The following is a 17,513-nucleotide window of genomic DNA, read 5'->3' on the forward strand; positions in this document are numbered from 1 at the left end:
GTGACTGCTACCAAGTATCTACTCAGAAGTAAGTCCACTTAAATTCATTGGGGCATACTCCCAGGTAAGTGGGGTTCAGATCACCACCTTTATCATGAGTTAATGACCACTGGTTTCCATGGCAACCAGCTGCAGCTAACAATAGGCACCCATAGTATTCATGCTTACCTGGAAGTAAGTCCCATTGAACCCAATTACTGTGCTAGTGAGCAAGCATGCAGAGAATTATGCTGTCAACTTGGATCCAACCCAACTTAAACAGCAGTTAGAAACAACTATTACCAAAGAAAGGAATTCATTTATATTTGCATCTTGTTCTTCGGCTAAACAAATTCTCCCGGAGCAGCTTAGAATGATCAGGAATCAGACGCCACTCCCTTGTCTTAGAATCTAAAAATTACAACAGAAGGGGAAATGAGATTAGGAGGGAGGAGAGAAAAAACACACATAATGTTCTTAGCCTTTATAAGTTCTTTGAAACTGATAGCAGAGGCCACATAAAGTTGCCCTTCCGCAAACAAATCCGTAAGGAAGACAAGCAGCAATTACAAATGAAATAAAACTAGGAACAGAAAGGAAGGACAACTCGGCAGGTAAACGAAGATATTTGCGGAAGAGAAACACATTCTATCCAACTAAGTCATACTCGGAGTAGATGCACAAAAATTAATGGCCATGTCTAAGTTAGATCCATAAACATTGATGGGTTGACTCCATGTGGTATATTGTTGGTTGCAACATATAGGGTCACAGCAGTGTCTAACCTGGGGTTGGGGCAGCTAAAGTCCAGGGGCCAAGTGTGGCCCCCCAGGCCTCTCCATCTGGCCCTAGGAACCCTTCCCAGGCCATTCCCTTCCCCAGCCCTACTTCACACCCTCCCTGAGTGCTTTGGCCTGGCTGGAATGTGTCCTTTAACTCTGAACACGTCTCTTGCTTTCCTGGATAGAGGATTGAGAGAGGTTCTGGTGTGTGTGTGTAGAAAGTAGTCTACTGGTACAAAGGGTAAAATTGACATTTGTTGCTACACCCATTTATGCCTCTGGTCCTCCCACCACTGGCATGCGGCTCCCCAGAAGGCTATGTGGCCCTCACTCTGCAAAGGACTCCCCACCTCTGGTCTAATCAGATGATCTATGTTTTCCCTAGGAATCCCAGATGATGTCCAACATGGGAAGCAACTGGAGTCTCTGGTTTGGGTCATCGGTGCTGTCAGTGGTGGAGCTGCTGGAGTTCCTCGTGGATGCCGCCATCTTGTCTCTCATCTTCCTCTACCGTCAGTTCACGGCCAAGAGGACGCATAAGGTGTCTCGACCCCCCAACATCCCGAGCATAAGCTTGACTTTGGAGAAGTACCGCTATGTGGAGGAAGGCCTGGCCAGCACCCAGGATGTGACAAAACCTTACGCCAGTGATGGCACTGGCACCCCATGCCAAGACACAAAATATAGCACATACCAGATGCCTGAGCTCTACCCAAGTGTGGTGCTGAATGGATTCAAGCGCCGGAAAGAGCATAGCGTAGATATGCGCCTCAGCAGCTAATGGCGTCCAAAGAGAATGGATCTTGGAGAACTCCAAACCTACCTTCATACCTTTGAAGAAGAGCTGCTTTTGTGGGGAATTGTGGCCAGTACAGTTGTGACTGCTGACCCAGAAATGCTGGCTCAGAAGTGCTGGACTGATGGGGCCCAGCCTCCAACAGGAGACTGAGCCTGTGACTTTTCTCTTCTGAACCTCCTCGGACAGTTCTGTGGCAAACAAGATGGAGCCCAGGGAAGTGAGGTTTTCCACCCCGGGACTTGGGATCAGATTTGCAATGCGTTCCGTTAATGAGGGAGGTGTCCGAACGAAGCCTCGCCCAGGCAAACACTGACGATTACTTTCTGACTGGTTCCTTAATTGACTTGAAGACCCCTTTCCCCCCCTCATGTTATTTGTTCCACGGTATTCTTTTCAGAGATGACTGACCTGTGGCCTCCTTATAAGAGAAGCCTATTTTTTTTATTTTCGTTTTTTCATCTGAGGGAAGAGGAAAGCCAGAGAGTGACTGGCGGTTATCCAGTTCCCTATAAAAAGCCACAACCGTAGCTTCCCGCTGAAGCTCTCCTGAGGGAACCAGATTCAACTGGGCATCCCTGGGCAAAGAGGCTGGACCGTCAACATTTCACAGGTGTCTCCGAGTTAAATGTTAAACAGCCCACACATTAAAAAATGTGTCTAGCGAACATTTATGAGGCTATGTTCTCTTCCGTCTGTGTTAACAGTGCCTCTGGCATCCCAGAGGGATGCAATGAATACTTGACCGTGCTGATTGTAATGCCCACGGTATCTCTTCTGTTTGACAGGTAGTTCTTTCCTGTTTGAGCTCTGAAATCCGTGGCAAGGAACGTGTTTTTAATTATGATTGCGTGCTGCCTCTGTTAAAATGTGAAGTTCAGGGTTTATAAGCTGAGTTCTCGAACGAGAAGAAGAAAAACAGTAGCTTGCATGGAGCAGGATAGGTGCCCAAGAACCCCCAGTGTCTAGCCTAGCAACTGCCTGTACTCAGGTTACAGCGCCCCCTTCGGGTGGCAAAGGAACAACACTATGCAAAGTCAGCTCTTTTGAGTGGCTGGCAGTGCGACAGCTTCTGATTGGCCGTTCTTCACTCAGGAAATTAGTTACAGGGCACTTTTAAATATTACATTTTATCGGCGAATTTGGAAGCCAATATCAACTTTTCAAATGGATTTCTTTACCTATTGCCCCTCTTCAGACCTCAAAATCCAACCATGTCCATAATGGCTGCTGTTCTTTTTAAAGTAAACGGATATATACTTGCAAGCACATTGAACTTTTGCTTTACACAAAATGTGCCAGATTTCTCCTTTGCATAATGGTTTCTTGATTAAAAAAAGAGAGAAATGTTCCAACTGTATTCAGAAGATTGCTTTGTCATAATGGACATCCTGAAATCCTGAACTATAAAATATTTAGTTTTATATAGCAAATAGATGTCTGGATGTACCAGAAAGCTTTATTGATGATCACCAGAGCTCAGGGCTGTACCACACTTTATGCATTCAGGGGTCATTCAGTCATCCCTGTTCATCACTTGACGTTTGCCATGCCAAGTGGCAAATTACCTGCCTGAGCCTTTCTGAGGGAGAAACTTGACTTCACGCCCACAGAGCAATCTAAGCTAGGGGTCACCGCTATGCCTGTGTTAGTGCTCAAATGATAAACATGTCTCTCTGAATAAGTCCAAGTAGCATTGTTTCAGCAAGGGGGAGTTGGAATCTATCCCCACACTGTTGGGATCACTATGGGTCCGACTAAGCCCCATGCAGAGAAGACCCATTGAATTTAATGAATCTAAATTAGTCGTGTCCATTAACCTCAGTAGCATGGCTAGTGTTGGATAGAATCCTGTAAATATCTATATATCTATTATTTTCTATGAATGAAATATGTACTGTATATCCATCTGCCTTGCTGTTGAATTCTATGATGGTTGGATGCAGATGCATTTTGAAGGAGAATATTTGACTGTAATTTATTTCGAGTGTGTGCATGTATGAGAGGGAAAGGGGGCAGAATTATGGAAAGTGACCTCTTTTTGTGGCTGTAACTTAATAATTTATTGTGCTCCTATTTTGTCCTCACCCCCTACCCCTTTGCCTTCTTGAAGGTTAAAAAGAGCAAAACTATGCAATCCGCACTGGTTGTTTTGTAATCTTTCTGTAATAAAATGCTGCAGGTGTCTTTACATACTGACTAGCATCTTTTATTTGGGGTTTGAAATTTCTTGGGATGAAGCTCATCACGCTAAGAGGAGCACGGCGCAATTTGTCCCCACTGCTGATTATTCCCTAGTGGGGTGGGAGCCCAAAAAGTAGGTGGAGCCAGAGCCAACGATTGGCTGAGTAAGAGCCAATAGCAGGCAGAGCCAAGTCATCGTACTTTTGTCCCCATCCTCCTTCCTGCCGAGTTCTACAAGGGACAACACCTGAGACTCAGGTGGAGGAAGGTGACAGTCAGGGCCTCACCGTGGACTGGATGTAAATATGTCAGGTGGAGTTGGAGGAATACAGTTGAGTTTGATGGGGCAGTGGGCCATTTGCCTTAATGGACCTGCCCCTACAGCCTGGAAGAGCCATGATGGGCCTGGATATATAATTATTGCCCAAATGGAAATCACCAGAGCTTGGGTCATTCAGATTTAAAAGCAACTAGTTCAACTTCCCCCTGTCCGAAAAGCCACTGGCTCCAGTTCACCTTCATTCTTTCACAAAACAAACGGGTTCCATCCAAACTCATCCAAATGAAAGAGGAAGAAGAAGAAGAAGATAATTCAGAATATTATGAGCTGCTGCACTTCAGTAGACGGTCCAAAATTGGACCCACATATAAGTAATAAGATGGCTGATAGAAAGTCATCCACTGATATTTTCCCCATAATTGTATTTCCATACAAGAAAAGCCTTACCCGGCTGAATTTATACCATCCAAGGCATCTGTCACTTTGTTTTTGTGCTTCTCGCTGCAAGATGCTCCTGTTGGAAAGGAGAAAGAAAACACAGGAAATGCCTCACATTCCTTCCTTTTAGTTACTTGGCAAAAGCGGTTAAGTGACTAAGTATCCTTAGTAGCAGCAATGCCATTGTATCTGCCTAAGAAGCCGTAGAACATTGCCTTCACCGTTTGCTTTCTTACTTTCTTTATAAATACCAAGTTTTTCCTTTAAAAAAAGCAAGCAAGCAAATATTCTGGGCCTCCTGCATTGCAGGTGGGAGTGAGGAGAGATGAATATGAACTAGAAATTGTTTTAAGTTCTACCCCAAAATAAACTTAATTCACATTTACTTCAGCAGGGAATTATGAAAACCACTTTGGGGTCTAATTTAAGGTGTGTTTGTTTTATACAGTAACTAGTTCAGGGAACTTCATTCTAAGCCTTGGAAATCACATGATTGGCCTGCTTAAAATCTCAGATTGGATCTCTAAAATCCCCAGTAAAAAAGCTAGCAGGACCACTCTGAAATCCTGGAGGCCCACGGTCAGTGTAGACCAGTGTTCTTCAACTGTAGGTTGTAGTTGAACTACAATTCCTTTTATCCTTAGACAGCTTAGTCCATGGTCAGAGATTGTGGGAATTGTGGTCCAAAGATGGTTAGGCATGGGGTACCTGTGGCCCTCCAGATCTTCCTCATTCCCATCAGCCCCAAGAAGCATGGTCATGGGTAAGAAGAGTTGTAGCTCAACAACATCTGGAGGTCTGAAGTTCTCCATTCATGGGGAAGGTCCTAAATTTAACCCTCAGCATCTTCAGATGCCTGTCTGAAACACTGCAGAGATTCTGCCAGTCAGTGTACACAATGCTGAGCTAGATGGACCAATGGTCTAACTCGGAATACAGCTGCTTCCCAAGTTTCCATGTCATTCAACTGGATGGTTGTTTTCTTCCATTGCCATGGGGCGTTGCCTGCCTTACTCATCTTGCCAATTTAGGCAACTCCCTCAGCCAAGAAGTCAGCCAGAGCAGGATCAAAAAAGGCCAGTAGGAAGCATGCCACTGTCCTTCCCAGTGATGCCAAGCCCTGCAAATCCTTGCTGAGTTATTTCGTGGTTGTTGTTCTTAGCCTGTTGGTTGAAAAACAACAGCACAAATTGCAGCAAGCATTTAACAGGCGACTGAATTCACTCATCCCTTGGCCACCCCCACAAACCAAAGCCATTCCAATTACCAGGCTTATATAAGTAAGTGTGAAAGCCTGCAGGAATGTTGTCTAAGGAACACCTCAATGAAAGGGGAGGATATTGGGCTTCCCCAAATTATGACATACCCCCAACCTGCCGATTGACAGGCTTGATGCAGCCAAGGTTATGGCAATGGCAGTCATCCTGTGAGCAGATGACTCACAGTAGGTTAAACGGTCATGGTGGAAATCCAGTTTCTTCTCACCACTGAAGGTACAGAGGTATCCAGTAGGTGGCTGGCGCCCACTGAGAATGGAAGGCAGAGGTGCAGTAGTCTAGGGGCTGAGGACCCATTGTGATTTCTGTGGCCTGGTCCCTGTTTCCAGTTTCCTAGAGCCAGCCAATCAGCAGGAAAGGGGAGTTTTCTATCAACTGAGAAGAGGCCTTCTCACCTTTCTGCTGATTGGAACCAATCAGGTGAGTCAGCCACCGAGGATCAGCTCCTAGGGTCACTCTGGAGAAGGCACCTGGGAAGGACACTAAAGAGGAGTTGTGATTCTGGTGGCTTCCCAGAGGAATGAGAGAACACTGAACTGGACTACCCAAGCCTTCTTGGGTTCTTGTGAGTAACAGAGAGGGAGGCCTGTTGCCTTCATGCCCTGCTGTCAGGGACTGGGCAGAGGAGGAATGATGGAGACTGCCTCCCCAAGCGTGACCCTTCCAGAGAAGAAGAAGAAGACAGTTCGGAACTACAACAGGGGATTGAGGGAGGTCTCAGCTCAGAGGCGGATGAGGTGGAAAGCTGGGAAATAATGGGAGAGGAGGAGGAGGAGGAGGACTCACCAGGGGGTGACAGCTGACGGACGCAGTGTCTTTAGAAATCATTCCAGACCCACCCCCTTCTCTCCCAGAACCCGGCGAGCCTTGAAAGTAGGAGAGCAAAGATGTGATGGCTTGGGAATCCGATTCAGAGGGTGAACCGGAGGAATCCCAGCCTGCACAGGAGTCCCCACCTCCAGGGCCAGCTGAACTGGGGCAGGGCCTTGATTCTGAGGCTCCTGCACCTGTGCCGGATCCTCAGGAGCAGGCACCAGGTGAATCCACTCTGGCTCCAGAGGTGGTTGAGGACTCAGTGCCTACAGGTGAGTCTCCCCCTGGGCCCAGTAACCCTTCAGCCTCTCCTGAACTGCAGAGGCTCAGGGCAGAGAGGCGAAGGGAACTGGTTTCTCCCAGGAGGAGTGCTCGCCTTAAGGCCAGGAGAGGCGGGTCTCCTGGGGGGCGGGACCGCCCCTGGCCTCAGAGAAGATAAAGGCCAGTCAGCCCGGTCCCAGGTTGCGGGAGCAACGTCGTTGTTGAGTACCTGTTCCTGCCCGGACCCAGACCTGACCCTCCAGTGTTCCTGTCCCCGCCCGGCTTCCTGCTTCGGACCTCGCCCCGCTCCTTGTGAACTGTTTCCAGGCTAGTGACCCAGGACCGGACTTTGACTACGCCAAGAGTAACCTTCCCCCCAGGACCAGCACAAAAGTGTTCAAAGGCAGAGGGCAGTTTTCACTCGGGACAATGTCATTATTCCAATAGGCTACATTCTGTAAATATTGAATAAAAAGCAGATGGTAAGAACTTTTCCTTGTCTTATATGTCCCTGGAAACCGGCTGTGGGAGTTGCTTCCTCTGCCACCTGCCACCTGGCCACCGGTTTCCTGGAGGCATCTGATTGGCCACTGTCAGAACCGGATGCTGGACTAGACAGGCCATTGGCCAGACCCAGCAGAGCACTTCTTAGGTTCCGCAGGTTCCCCTCATTCAAAGCTCAAAATACCAGCTTGAGCCAAGGTTGAGTGGTTGTGTTTGGAGGAGGGAAGGAAACTTATTGGTTGTTAAGTTAACTGGAAAGGGAAGCTGAAAGTCACAGGGAAAGACTAGTAAGTAGGTGGGACATCTATCAGATGGAAGTGGGTGGTGAATAAATGATATTATAAATGGGTGGCAACGAGTTAGGAGATTAACTGATTAACTGCATTGCATTCATCCCATACTTCAGATAACAGTGAATTGGACTTAATTGTTCATCAGACACTGCTGACAGCTGCTAATTCCAGGTAATTGTCAGTGAAACCCAGGCTAGAAGGGTTTACCAACACCTATGCTGTTGCTTAGGATGTTCTTCTCATTATAGGGGATTGGAATGCTAAAGCAGGGAGTCAAGAGATAAAAGGAACAACTGGCAAGTTTGGCCTTGGAGTTCAAAACAAAGCAGGGCAAAGGCTAATAGAGTTCTGCCAAGAGAACAAGCTGGTCATCACAAACACTCTTTTCCAACAACACAAGAGACGACTCTACACATGGACATCACCAGATGAGCAGCATCGAAATCAGATTGATTATATTCTCTGCAGCCAAAGATGGAGAAGCTCTATACAGTCAGCAAAAACAAGACCTGGAGCTGACTGTGGCTCAGGTCATCAGCTTCTTATAGCAAAATTCAAGCTTAAACTGAAGAAAGTAGGAAAAACCACTGGGCCAGTAAGGTACAATCTAAGTCAAATCCCTTATGAATACACAGTGGAAGTGAGGAACAGGTTTAAGAATTTAGATTTGGTGGACAGAGTGCCTGAAGAACTATGGATGGAGGCTCGCAACATTATAAGGAGGCAGCAACTAAAACCATCCCACTTTGCAAGAAAGCAAAGTGGCTGTCCAACGAGGCCTTACAAATAGCGGGGGAGAGAAGGCAAGCAAAATGCGAGGGAGATAGTGAAAGATACAGGAAATTGAATGCAGATTTCCAAAAAATAGCAAGGAGAGACAAGAAGGCCTTCTTAAACGAGCAATGCAAAGAAATAGAGGAAAACAACAGAATTGGAAGAACCAGAGAGCTGTTCAAGAAAATTGGAGATATGAAATGAACATTTTGTACAAAGATTACCATAATAAAGGACAAAAGTGGTAAGGACCTAACAGAAGCAGAAGACATCAAGAAGAGGTGGCAAGAATACACAGAGGAATTATACCAGAAAGAAATGGATGTCTCGTACACCCCAGGTAGTGTGGTTGCTGACCTTGAGCCAGACATCCTGGAGAGTGAAGTCAAATGGGCCTTAGAAAGCACTGCAAATAACAAGGCCAGTGGAAGTGATGATATTCCAGCTGAGCTATTTAAAATTTTAAAAGATGATGTTGTTAAGGTGCTACACTCAATATGCCAGCAAGTTTGGAAAACTCAGCAGTGGCCAGAGGATTGGAGAAGATCAGTCTACATCCCAATCCCAAAGAAGGGCAGTGCCAAAGAATGCTCCAACTACCGTACAATTGCACTCATTTCACACGCTAGCAAGGTTATGCTTAAAATTCTACAAGGAAGGCTCAAGCAGTATGTGGACCAAGAACTCCCAGAAGTGCAAGCTGGATTTAGAAGAGGCAGAGGGACCAGAGACCAAATTGCAAACATGCGCTGGATTATGGAGATAGCTACAGAGTTCCAGAAAGACATCTACTTCTGCTTCATTGACTATGCAAAAGCCTTTGACTGTGTCGACCACAGCAAACTATGGCAAGTTCTTAAAGAAATGGGAGTGCCTGATCACCTCATCTGTCTCCTGCAAAATCTGTATGTGGGACAAGAAGCTACAGTTAGAACTGGATATGGAACAACTGATTGGTTCAAAATTGGGAAAGGAGTACGACAAGGTTGTATATTGTCTCCCTGCTTATTTAACTTATATGCAGAATTCATCATGCGAAAGGCTGGGCTGGATGAATCCCAAACTGGAATTAAGATCGCCGGAAGAAATATCAACAACCTCAGATATGCAGATGACACAACCTTGATGGCAGAAAGTGAGGAGGAATTAAAGAACCTTTTAATGAGGGTGAAAGAGGAGAGTGCAAAATATGGTCTGAAGCTCAACATCAAAAAAACGAAGATCATGGCCACTGGGCCCATCACCTCCTGGGCAAATAGAAGGGGAAGAAATGGAGGCAGTGAGAGATTTTACTTTCTTGGGCTCCATGATCACTGCAGATGGTGACAGCAGTCACATAATTAAAAGACGCCAGCTCCTTGGGAGAAAGGCAATGGCAAACCTAGACAGCATCTTAAAAAGCAGAGACATCACCTTGCCAACAAAGGTCCGTATAGTTAAAGCTATGGTTTTCCCAGGAGTGATGTATGGAAGTGAGAGCTGGACCATAAAGAAGGCTGATCGCCGAAGAATTGATGCTTTTGAATTATGGTGCTGGAGGAGAGTCTTGAGAGTCCCATGGACTGCAAGAAGATCAAACATATCCATTCTTAAGGAAATTAGCCCTGAGTGCTCACTGGAAGGACAGATCCTGAAGCTGAGACTCCAATACTTTGGCCACCTCATGAGAAGAGAAGACTCCCTGGAAAAGACCCTGATGTTGGGCAAGATGGAGGGCACAAGGAGAAGGGGACGACAGAGGACGAGATGGTTGGACAGTGTTCTCGAAGCTACCAGCATGAGTTTGACCAAACTGCGGGAGGCAGTGGAAGACAGAAGTGCCTGGCGTGCTCTGGTCCATGGGGTCACGAAGAGTCGGACACGGCTAAACAACAACAACATGCTGTTGCTTAGATTTATGAACAGGCCAGTGGCCTGTCTAGTCCAACACCCTGTTCTCACAGTAGCCAACCACTGGGAAACCTTCAAGCAGGAGCTGAGCACATCAGCACTCAGCTGGTAAGCAGTGGTAGCCTTCTCTCCATGAGATAGAAGCAGAATCAGGCTCAAACTCAGGAGAGACACTTCCTAACAGTACAGGCTGTTTTGACAGTAGAACAGTCTGCCTTGGGAAGGGATGGACTCTCCTCAAGTGGAGGCATTCAGATGAGGCGCTACAAATCCTCCAATGGGGGCTGCGTGATGACCGCCTTACATTTTTATGTATATAGGGAAGATAGTGTGGATGAGGGCTCAGCCCCACCCAAGTGGGAAGAAATTCAGCACAGCCGTGCTGATCAAAATCAGCTCACCCAGCCAGGCTGACAAGTCGTGTGACTCGCCTGTGGTTTGAGCACAGAGGAATTGCCCCCAGCTCATGGGTGTGTTGGTGGAGAATAGCCATAACTCAGTGACAGAGCACACGCTTGGCAAGATCCAATCCTTGCTTTCTCTGGCTGAAATGAGGTGGGTGCAAGGATTGCAGCTTTGGGAATAACCTCAGAGGATAAGCAATGCTGGGCAAGAGAGACTGACTCAGCCTAAGGCAGCTCCATAGGAGCAAATCGTAAACTGGTATGTCAATAGCTACAGCCTACATGAAGACAGGCTCCAGGTGGCCTCTACTGCCCTCTATTGGCGGGAATCAATGGAGCTTCTTTTATTTATCCATTCAGGAAGGTGACACAGCATTCCTGGGAGTGTACGCTAAGCAAAATTTCTTTCACATCACTGGGTAGGAGTGGAATTCTTGCTGCTCAAGGCTTGCTATCGATGTTACTGGGGTGGTTGCAAAAGCTTCAGATTCCCCCTTCCTCTAAAAAAGCAAGCTAACAAAATACTACTACTTTGATAATAAACTAGCAAAATACATCAGAATACGTCAGACACCAATGGGAAACCACAGCAACTGATGTTCACTGCCACAGTTCCTGTCATCCTGTCAATTTTGGTTTCTCTCCATTTCTCCTTCAGTCAATCTTCAATTCAGTTCTCCTTCATACATCAGTTTGTGATTTAAAAAAATAATAATCATGAAAATCAGTTAGGATTCTAGGAAGGATTTCAACTCATACACATGTTTTTGTACATACCGGTAATTTTGCCAGGCGCACAAATTTCTGCATGCAGTTTTTCTGACAATAACACACATTTGCATGCTATTTTCACTAACGCATGCATCTCAGTAACACTCTTTTGTACATTGGTTGGAGAAGTGTAAAATGTTTGCCAAAATTTAGGACAGTGTTTCAGTTTGCATATTGTTATGGGAAACACAAATCAGGTAGAAAAATTGGGAAAACCAACCCGCTCAACATCAAAAAAACGAAGATCATGGCCCCTGGTCCCATCACCTCCTGGCAAATAGAAGGGGAAGAAATGGAGGCAGTGAGAGATTTTACTTTCTTGGGCTCCATGATCACTGCAGATGGTGACAGCGGTCACGAAATTAAAAGACACCTGCTTCTTGGGAGGAAAGCAATGACAAACTTAGACAGCATCCTAAAAAGCAGAGACATCACTTTGCCAACAAAGGTCTGTATAGTTAAAGCTATGGTTTTCCCAGTAGTGATGTATGGAAGTGAGAGCTGGACCATAAAGAAGGCTGATCACCGAAGAATTGATGTTTTTGAATTATGGTGCTGGAGGAGACTCTTGAGAGTCCCATGGATGGCAAGAAGATCAGACCTATCCATTCTGAAGGAAATCAGCCCTGAGTGCTCACTAGAAGGACAGATTGTAAAGTTGAGGCTCCAATACTTTGGCCACCTCATGAGAAGCGAAGACTCCCTGGAAAATACCCTGATGTTGGGCAAGATGGAGGGCACAAGGAGAAGGAGACGACAGAGGACGAGATGGTTGGACAGTGTTCTCGAAGCTACCAGCATGAGTTTGATCAAACTGCGGGAGGCAGTGGAAGACAGGAGTGCCTGGCGTACTCTGGTCCATGGGGTCACAAAGAGTCGGACATGACTAAACAACAACAACAACCCCCCATCCCTCGTGCCAGGAGAACATTTCTTAGGGCTGTGTCAACTAAGTTATACTCAGTGTAGACCCACTGAAATGAATATGGGCTTTTTGACCTCATCCATCAAGACTCTTCTTTTGCATGTGATTAACCTAGGGGGTAGATAGTTAAAGAGACATTTCTCACCACCTCAGTCCATATGGGACCAGGCTATGTTAGTTTGCATTTCCTAGTGCAGAAAGTATTGATGTGGAGAGATAGTCCCTATTCTACTTAATTCAAGAGGGTTCTGGAAGCTTCTGGAAGCTTCTCTGTGTGAAAGAAAGAAACAGAAGGTTCATGATGTTTGGGTTGTTCCTTCCGAGAAGCTGGCTTAAACTGGTTCTCTGATCTCTTTCTGTCAAGGTCATGCTGACTATAGTAGTCAGGCCAGAAGGAGCCTGGGTTCTACTTTCTCTTCCTATAGCTCTTCCTTCTGATGTGGTGTTCTGTATATAGTGTTAAGATTTAGATTTATTATAAGTTATTGTAAGTTTAAGTTAAGTCTGCTGCAACTGGATTTGTTATGGACAGTGCCAATCCTGAATGTATTGGATTTGTGACCATTATGCTCATTTGCCTTCAGTAGCAGTAAGTTCTGCTGGATGAAATATTAATTGCCTCTGGTCTATTTTTGGGGAATCCTGCAACGTGTTTAAGTTGTTGCTCTGCTAACTATACATTGGAATCCTGATCAATATTGAGTAGAATCCAATGACAGGCCAGACTATGTGTCCACCTAAGTGAGCATTGTCTACATCATGAATAGGAAACCTATGGCCTTCCAAATGTTGTTGGACTCCATTTCCCATCATCAGCTTTCATGGCCAATGGAATCAGAATTCATGGGAGCTGCATTGCAGCATTCTAAGGCTGCATTCAACTTCCTACTCAGAGGAGATGCATTGGAACCAAGTTAGTCATTTCAGTGGGTCTACTCTGAATATCGAAGGGACGCGGGTGGTGCTGTGGGTTAAACCACAGAGCCTAGGACCTGCCGATCAGAAGGTCAGTGATTCAAATCCCCACAACAGGGTGAGTTCCCATTGCTTGGTCCCAGCTCCTGCCAACCTAGCAGTTCGAAAGCACATTAAGTGCAAGGAGATAAATAGGTACCGCTCCTGCGGGAAGGTAAATGGCATTTCCATGCACGGCTCTAGTTTGCCAGAAGCAGCTTAGTCATGCTGGCCACATGACCTGGAAGCTGTACGCTGGCTCTCTCGGCCAATAAAGTGAGATGAGCGCCGCAACCCCAGAGTCAGTCACGACTGGACCTAATGGTCAGGGGGCCCTTTACTTTTACTCTGAATATCACTATTGTTGGATACCACCTAAGGCTAGAGGAAGAAATGTGATTCAGTTTGTCTTTAGAACCTCATCTTGCCTGAGTTCAAACACCACAGAAGCATCAGGTATCCTTGGAGCCTAGAAAAGCTGGTTTGGTCCAAGCCAACAAAGAGCTGCATTTACAGTGCTTTGGAAAGGTGGAGAGGTTGAAACTGGATTTGCAAAAAAGGAGCTGCCGCTCCAAAGAAAAGACCCATTACCCTGAGCTATCAATTCTTTCTTCCCAAAGCAGTGCACAGACAAACACTGCTGCTGATGCTTTTCTTATCCATCTGTCTCGAGAGACAGTGGAGTGAGCCTCGGTGGGTGAAGTCAAAGTTTGCAGCACCAAGCTGACCTTCCTAGGACACAAGCCTGGGCAGTATGTGTGGAGGTCCTGGGCTGCCCAGATGACAAGGCCACCCTCTCCGTGTTGCTGTTGTGGTCCAAAGGAAAGCAGAGCAACACATTTGGTACCAGCTTGGCTGCAGGAGTTGCTGGAAGAAGGCATCCAGATTTGTGTAGGGTTTCCTCCTTAGCCTTTTCTTCTACCAAAGATATCCTGCAAGGCAGCAGAGGTTCAGGATGAGAGTTTTCCTCCTCCTAGATGGGCTCCCTTCCCAGGTTGACAAGCCCCATCTGCCCCTCACTTTCCTCTCCAGCACATGCAGAAACTGCCTTTTTGACCGTTAGTCTCATCTGTTCAATCTGTCAGAGCCTGTCTTTGCATGCAGGGGAAGTCCCTAATTGACCAAGGGTTTGAGACCCTTTGTTGGAGACCTTCACCTGGTTTAGCCACCCCCATACACCCCAATGGTCCTTTGAAATTTGCACTTCTCTGTGTCCAGCAGAGTAATGCATACAAGAATGCATATACTGTGGTAATTTCTCCATTCTAAACGCACATACAACATTAGTGAAAATAATGCACTCAGATGCATTATAATAAGGGGAATCGCTTGGCAAAAAAAAAATCTGCATTTTAGGGGAAATTGCATTACAAAAATGGAGGTAACCTGATTAATTTTCATGAAGACTGGGAGGAAACATCACAAGCTGACGTGGACATCTGGAGAACTATACTTAAATTTGGAAAAAAATGAAAAACTGAAACCTGCCCTTCCCCTAGCTATGCTAACAGCAAACTCTTTCTGAGTCGTGATTGAGAACTGATGTGGCAATGTGGTGTAGTGAAGTTAAAAATTGTGGGAAAAGGAGAAATGGACAGAGACTGCAATGGACCAATTGGCTCACCCCTTTCACACACCTGTTTCTGCGGAGGTTCAGCTTTCAAAGATCTCTGGATTAGGCCACAAGAGAAGCTAAATATGGGCCACCTTGTTCTTTTATTTTTTTTTCCCAAAGGCTTGCACAACCACACATTGTGCAAGGCTGTAATTTACTGTCCCTGTTAGGGAGCCGAAGGCACCCGTAGATATGAGCTGGCTGCAAGAGGAGTCAGCAAAGCGTTCCATGAGTTTCTAGCGTTGCAGAACCGCCGAGTCTTGCAGGAGCCGGGAAGAGCAGGTTTGGGACGAGCTGACAATGAGCTGCCTTGCCAATACTTGGGGAAGGGTGGTGGAGAAATTGAAAAGGGATTGGCAAAAGGGAGCAGCTGCAGGTCAAAAGGGAAGGTCTGTCACCCTGAGCTGTATAGGAACTTACGAGAAATCTTGTAGAGTGGCTAGGCAACGCCAACGGAATCAGTTGCCTTATATAGGAACGCAGGAAGCCGGTTTACCACTGGGCTATGGTTAAGGGTGGGATGCAGGTGGCGCTGTGGTCTAAACCACAGAGCCTAGGGCTTGCCGATCAGAAGGTCGGCGGTTCGAATCCCCGCGACGGGGTGAGTTCGAAAGCACATCAAAGTGCAAGTAGATAAATAGGTACCGCTCTGGTGGGAAGTTAAACAGTGTTTCCATGCGTTGCTCTGGTTCGGTAGAAGCGGTTTAGTCATGCTGGCCACATGACCCAGAAGCTGTACACCGGCTCCCTTGACCAGTAAAGTGAGATGAGCGTCGCAACCCCAGAGTCGTTCTGGACTGGACCTAACTGTCAGGGGTCCCCTTACCTTTACCTATGGTTAAGGGACAAGGGTGGTAGGAAACTATTTTACACCAAGTCAGACCTTTGTCCCACCTACTTCAGTATTGTCTACACTGACTGGCAGCAGCTCTCCAAGGTATCACACAGGAGACTCTTTCAGCCCTGCCTGGGGATTGAACCCAGGGCCTGCATACTGTTATAGAAGTCTGGTGCCTGCCCCTCCCTCTGCCAAGTGGTGGCAAGAGCCCACAGGGTCTGTGTCCCTTTGGACAACGGAAGATTTGGCGGAGACTGCCGTGCTTTAAGAAATATGGTTTCTTCACCTTTTTACACCTTTGGTCTGCATGGAGTGAGTCCAGATTTTACGGCATGGTCATTTCAAAAGGCACCAGCGCAGGCACCCTTCTCCCTGCCTGCCCAAGATGGATCTCAGCTCTTCCTCTTCCTTCTTCTTCCAATAAACCCTTTTCCCATCCCCTCAAACATACACCTTGGTAACATCTCTGTTATGTACTGAGTTGAATAGGATCCAAAATGCAGCAGTCTGATTGGTCCACAGGAGCCACCCAATCCAGCTCCAGGTGGAAGTGAATCCGCAACCTGATTGGCCTACAGGAGAATCCTGGAATTAGCCAATCACGTGGGGCCCATTGTGTAAATAATGTATATAAAGCAGACATTCTGGGGGAACTTCCATTCCTCCTCACCACCATGAGCTGAATAAAGAGCATGAAATCCACTCTCGACTCCGAGTATATTTCAGTCTCCCTGCCCAATGGCCCATCAACACGTTTTCTCATGTTAACAGGCTTGCTCTTCACTCAGCCAGCCAGGCTGGTTTGCATAACCCAGCCCAGGGATTCCCAGAATTCCCCATCTGGCACCGGTCTGCACTTTAATCCATATCCCAATTAATCAAAACCCTGGTATTTATTAATTTCTAGGGTTCAGGGGGATTCCCTCCCCCCCCCCGATCTATAACAATACAAACCAGATTCTCTGGCCACTGAGTTATGGGCAATCACTAAAGACATAGGAATATAAGCAGCTGCCTTATACTGGGAGTCAAGACCAACTGGCCAAGACCAATTGGTCACTGACTTGTAGGAGGTCTCTCTCGTTCAACCTGGAGATGACAGGGGTCGCACCTGGGACCTTGTGTGAGCATAGCCCCAACCAAATCAAACTTCTCCTCCATTCCCTACCCTTGACCCATCTGCTCAGCAGAGTTCAGGAATGTTATGTAACCAGGAAGGAGTTGGGCATTTGGGAAGCAACCAGATTCCTGAAGGGCTAGGTGTTGTTGGTGGAGCTACGGTTAGGATCCCCGGCCGATCCCCATCAGCCCATCCTGCATTTTGGCTTAAACACATGACCGATTTCGAGCCTGCATAAATCACCATCGAGCGAGCCCAAACTGGATCTTGCACGTACATCATGACACAGCAGAGTCGAAAGCACAGCCGTGGCTTCTTGGGAAGACAATCAATGAGGCAACAACAGCATCAGAAAACAACAACCACCCAACGCCTGTGAACCAGAGACAGGCCCAGTTTTCCGGAACAGACCGAATCGCTGTTCCTCGTTTGCCTTTTGGAAGGGTTTGAAGGACACCTTCCGGAAATGTCGCAAACATGTGTTGTTGGCATTCCCTTCCACTCTCAAGTTGGGGACAGATGTACCCAGGCTAGAAGCTGCAGCCCTAAGCCTACATATGGCCCTCAGCTTAATTTCAGGCAGCCCTTGCCTTATTTGCATGTGGTTGGCACATA

The 17,513-nt window shown here is 46.7% G+C and overlaps 1 protein-coding gene and 1 long non-coding RNA gene across 8 annotated transcripts in view; one reads left to right on the forward strand and one right to left on the reverse strand.

Moving 5' to 3' along the window:
- Positions 1 to 3,750, forward strand: part of SCNN1D (sodium channel epithelial 1 subunit delta) — a 70,070-nt gene extending 66,320 nt beyond the window's left edge. For all 7 annotated transcript variants that reach the window (XM_083513035.1, XM_083513031.1, XM_083513032.1 and 4 more), the window contains exon 13: positions 1,147 to 3,750. In XM_083513035.1, the coding sequence (XP_083369161.1) occupies positions 1,147 to 1,542 (396 nt within the window). In that variant the 3' untranslated portion in view covers positions 1,543 to 3,750. The remainder of the gene's footprint in view (positions 1 to 1,146) is intronic.
- Positions 279 to 4,682, reverse strand: LOC310711491. The gene is made up of 2 exons (XR_014528497.1): positions 4,469 to 4,682; positions 279 to 390 (listed from the first exon to the last, which is right to left on the reverse strand). It is a non-coding gene; the product is annotated as an uncharacterized lncRNA (long non-coding RNA).
- Positions 4,683 to 17,513: the final 12,831 nt, after the last annotated feature.

Source organism: Podarcis liolepis, assembly GCF_965112155.1.
Source record: "Podarcis liolepis genome assembly, chromosome: 7".
NCBI classification, from domain to species: Eukaryota; Metazoa; Chordata; class Lepidosauria; order Squamata; family Lacertidae; genus Podarcis; species Podarcis liolepis.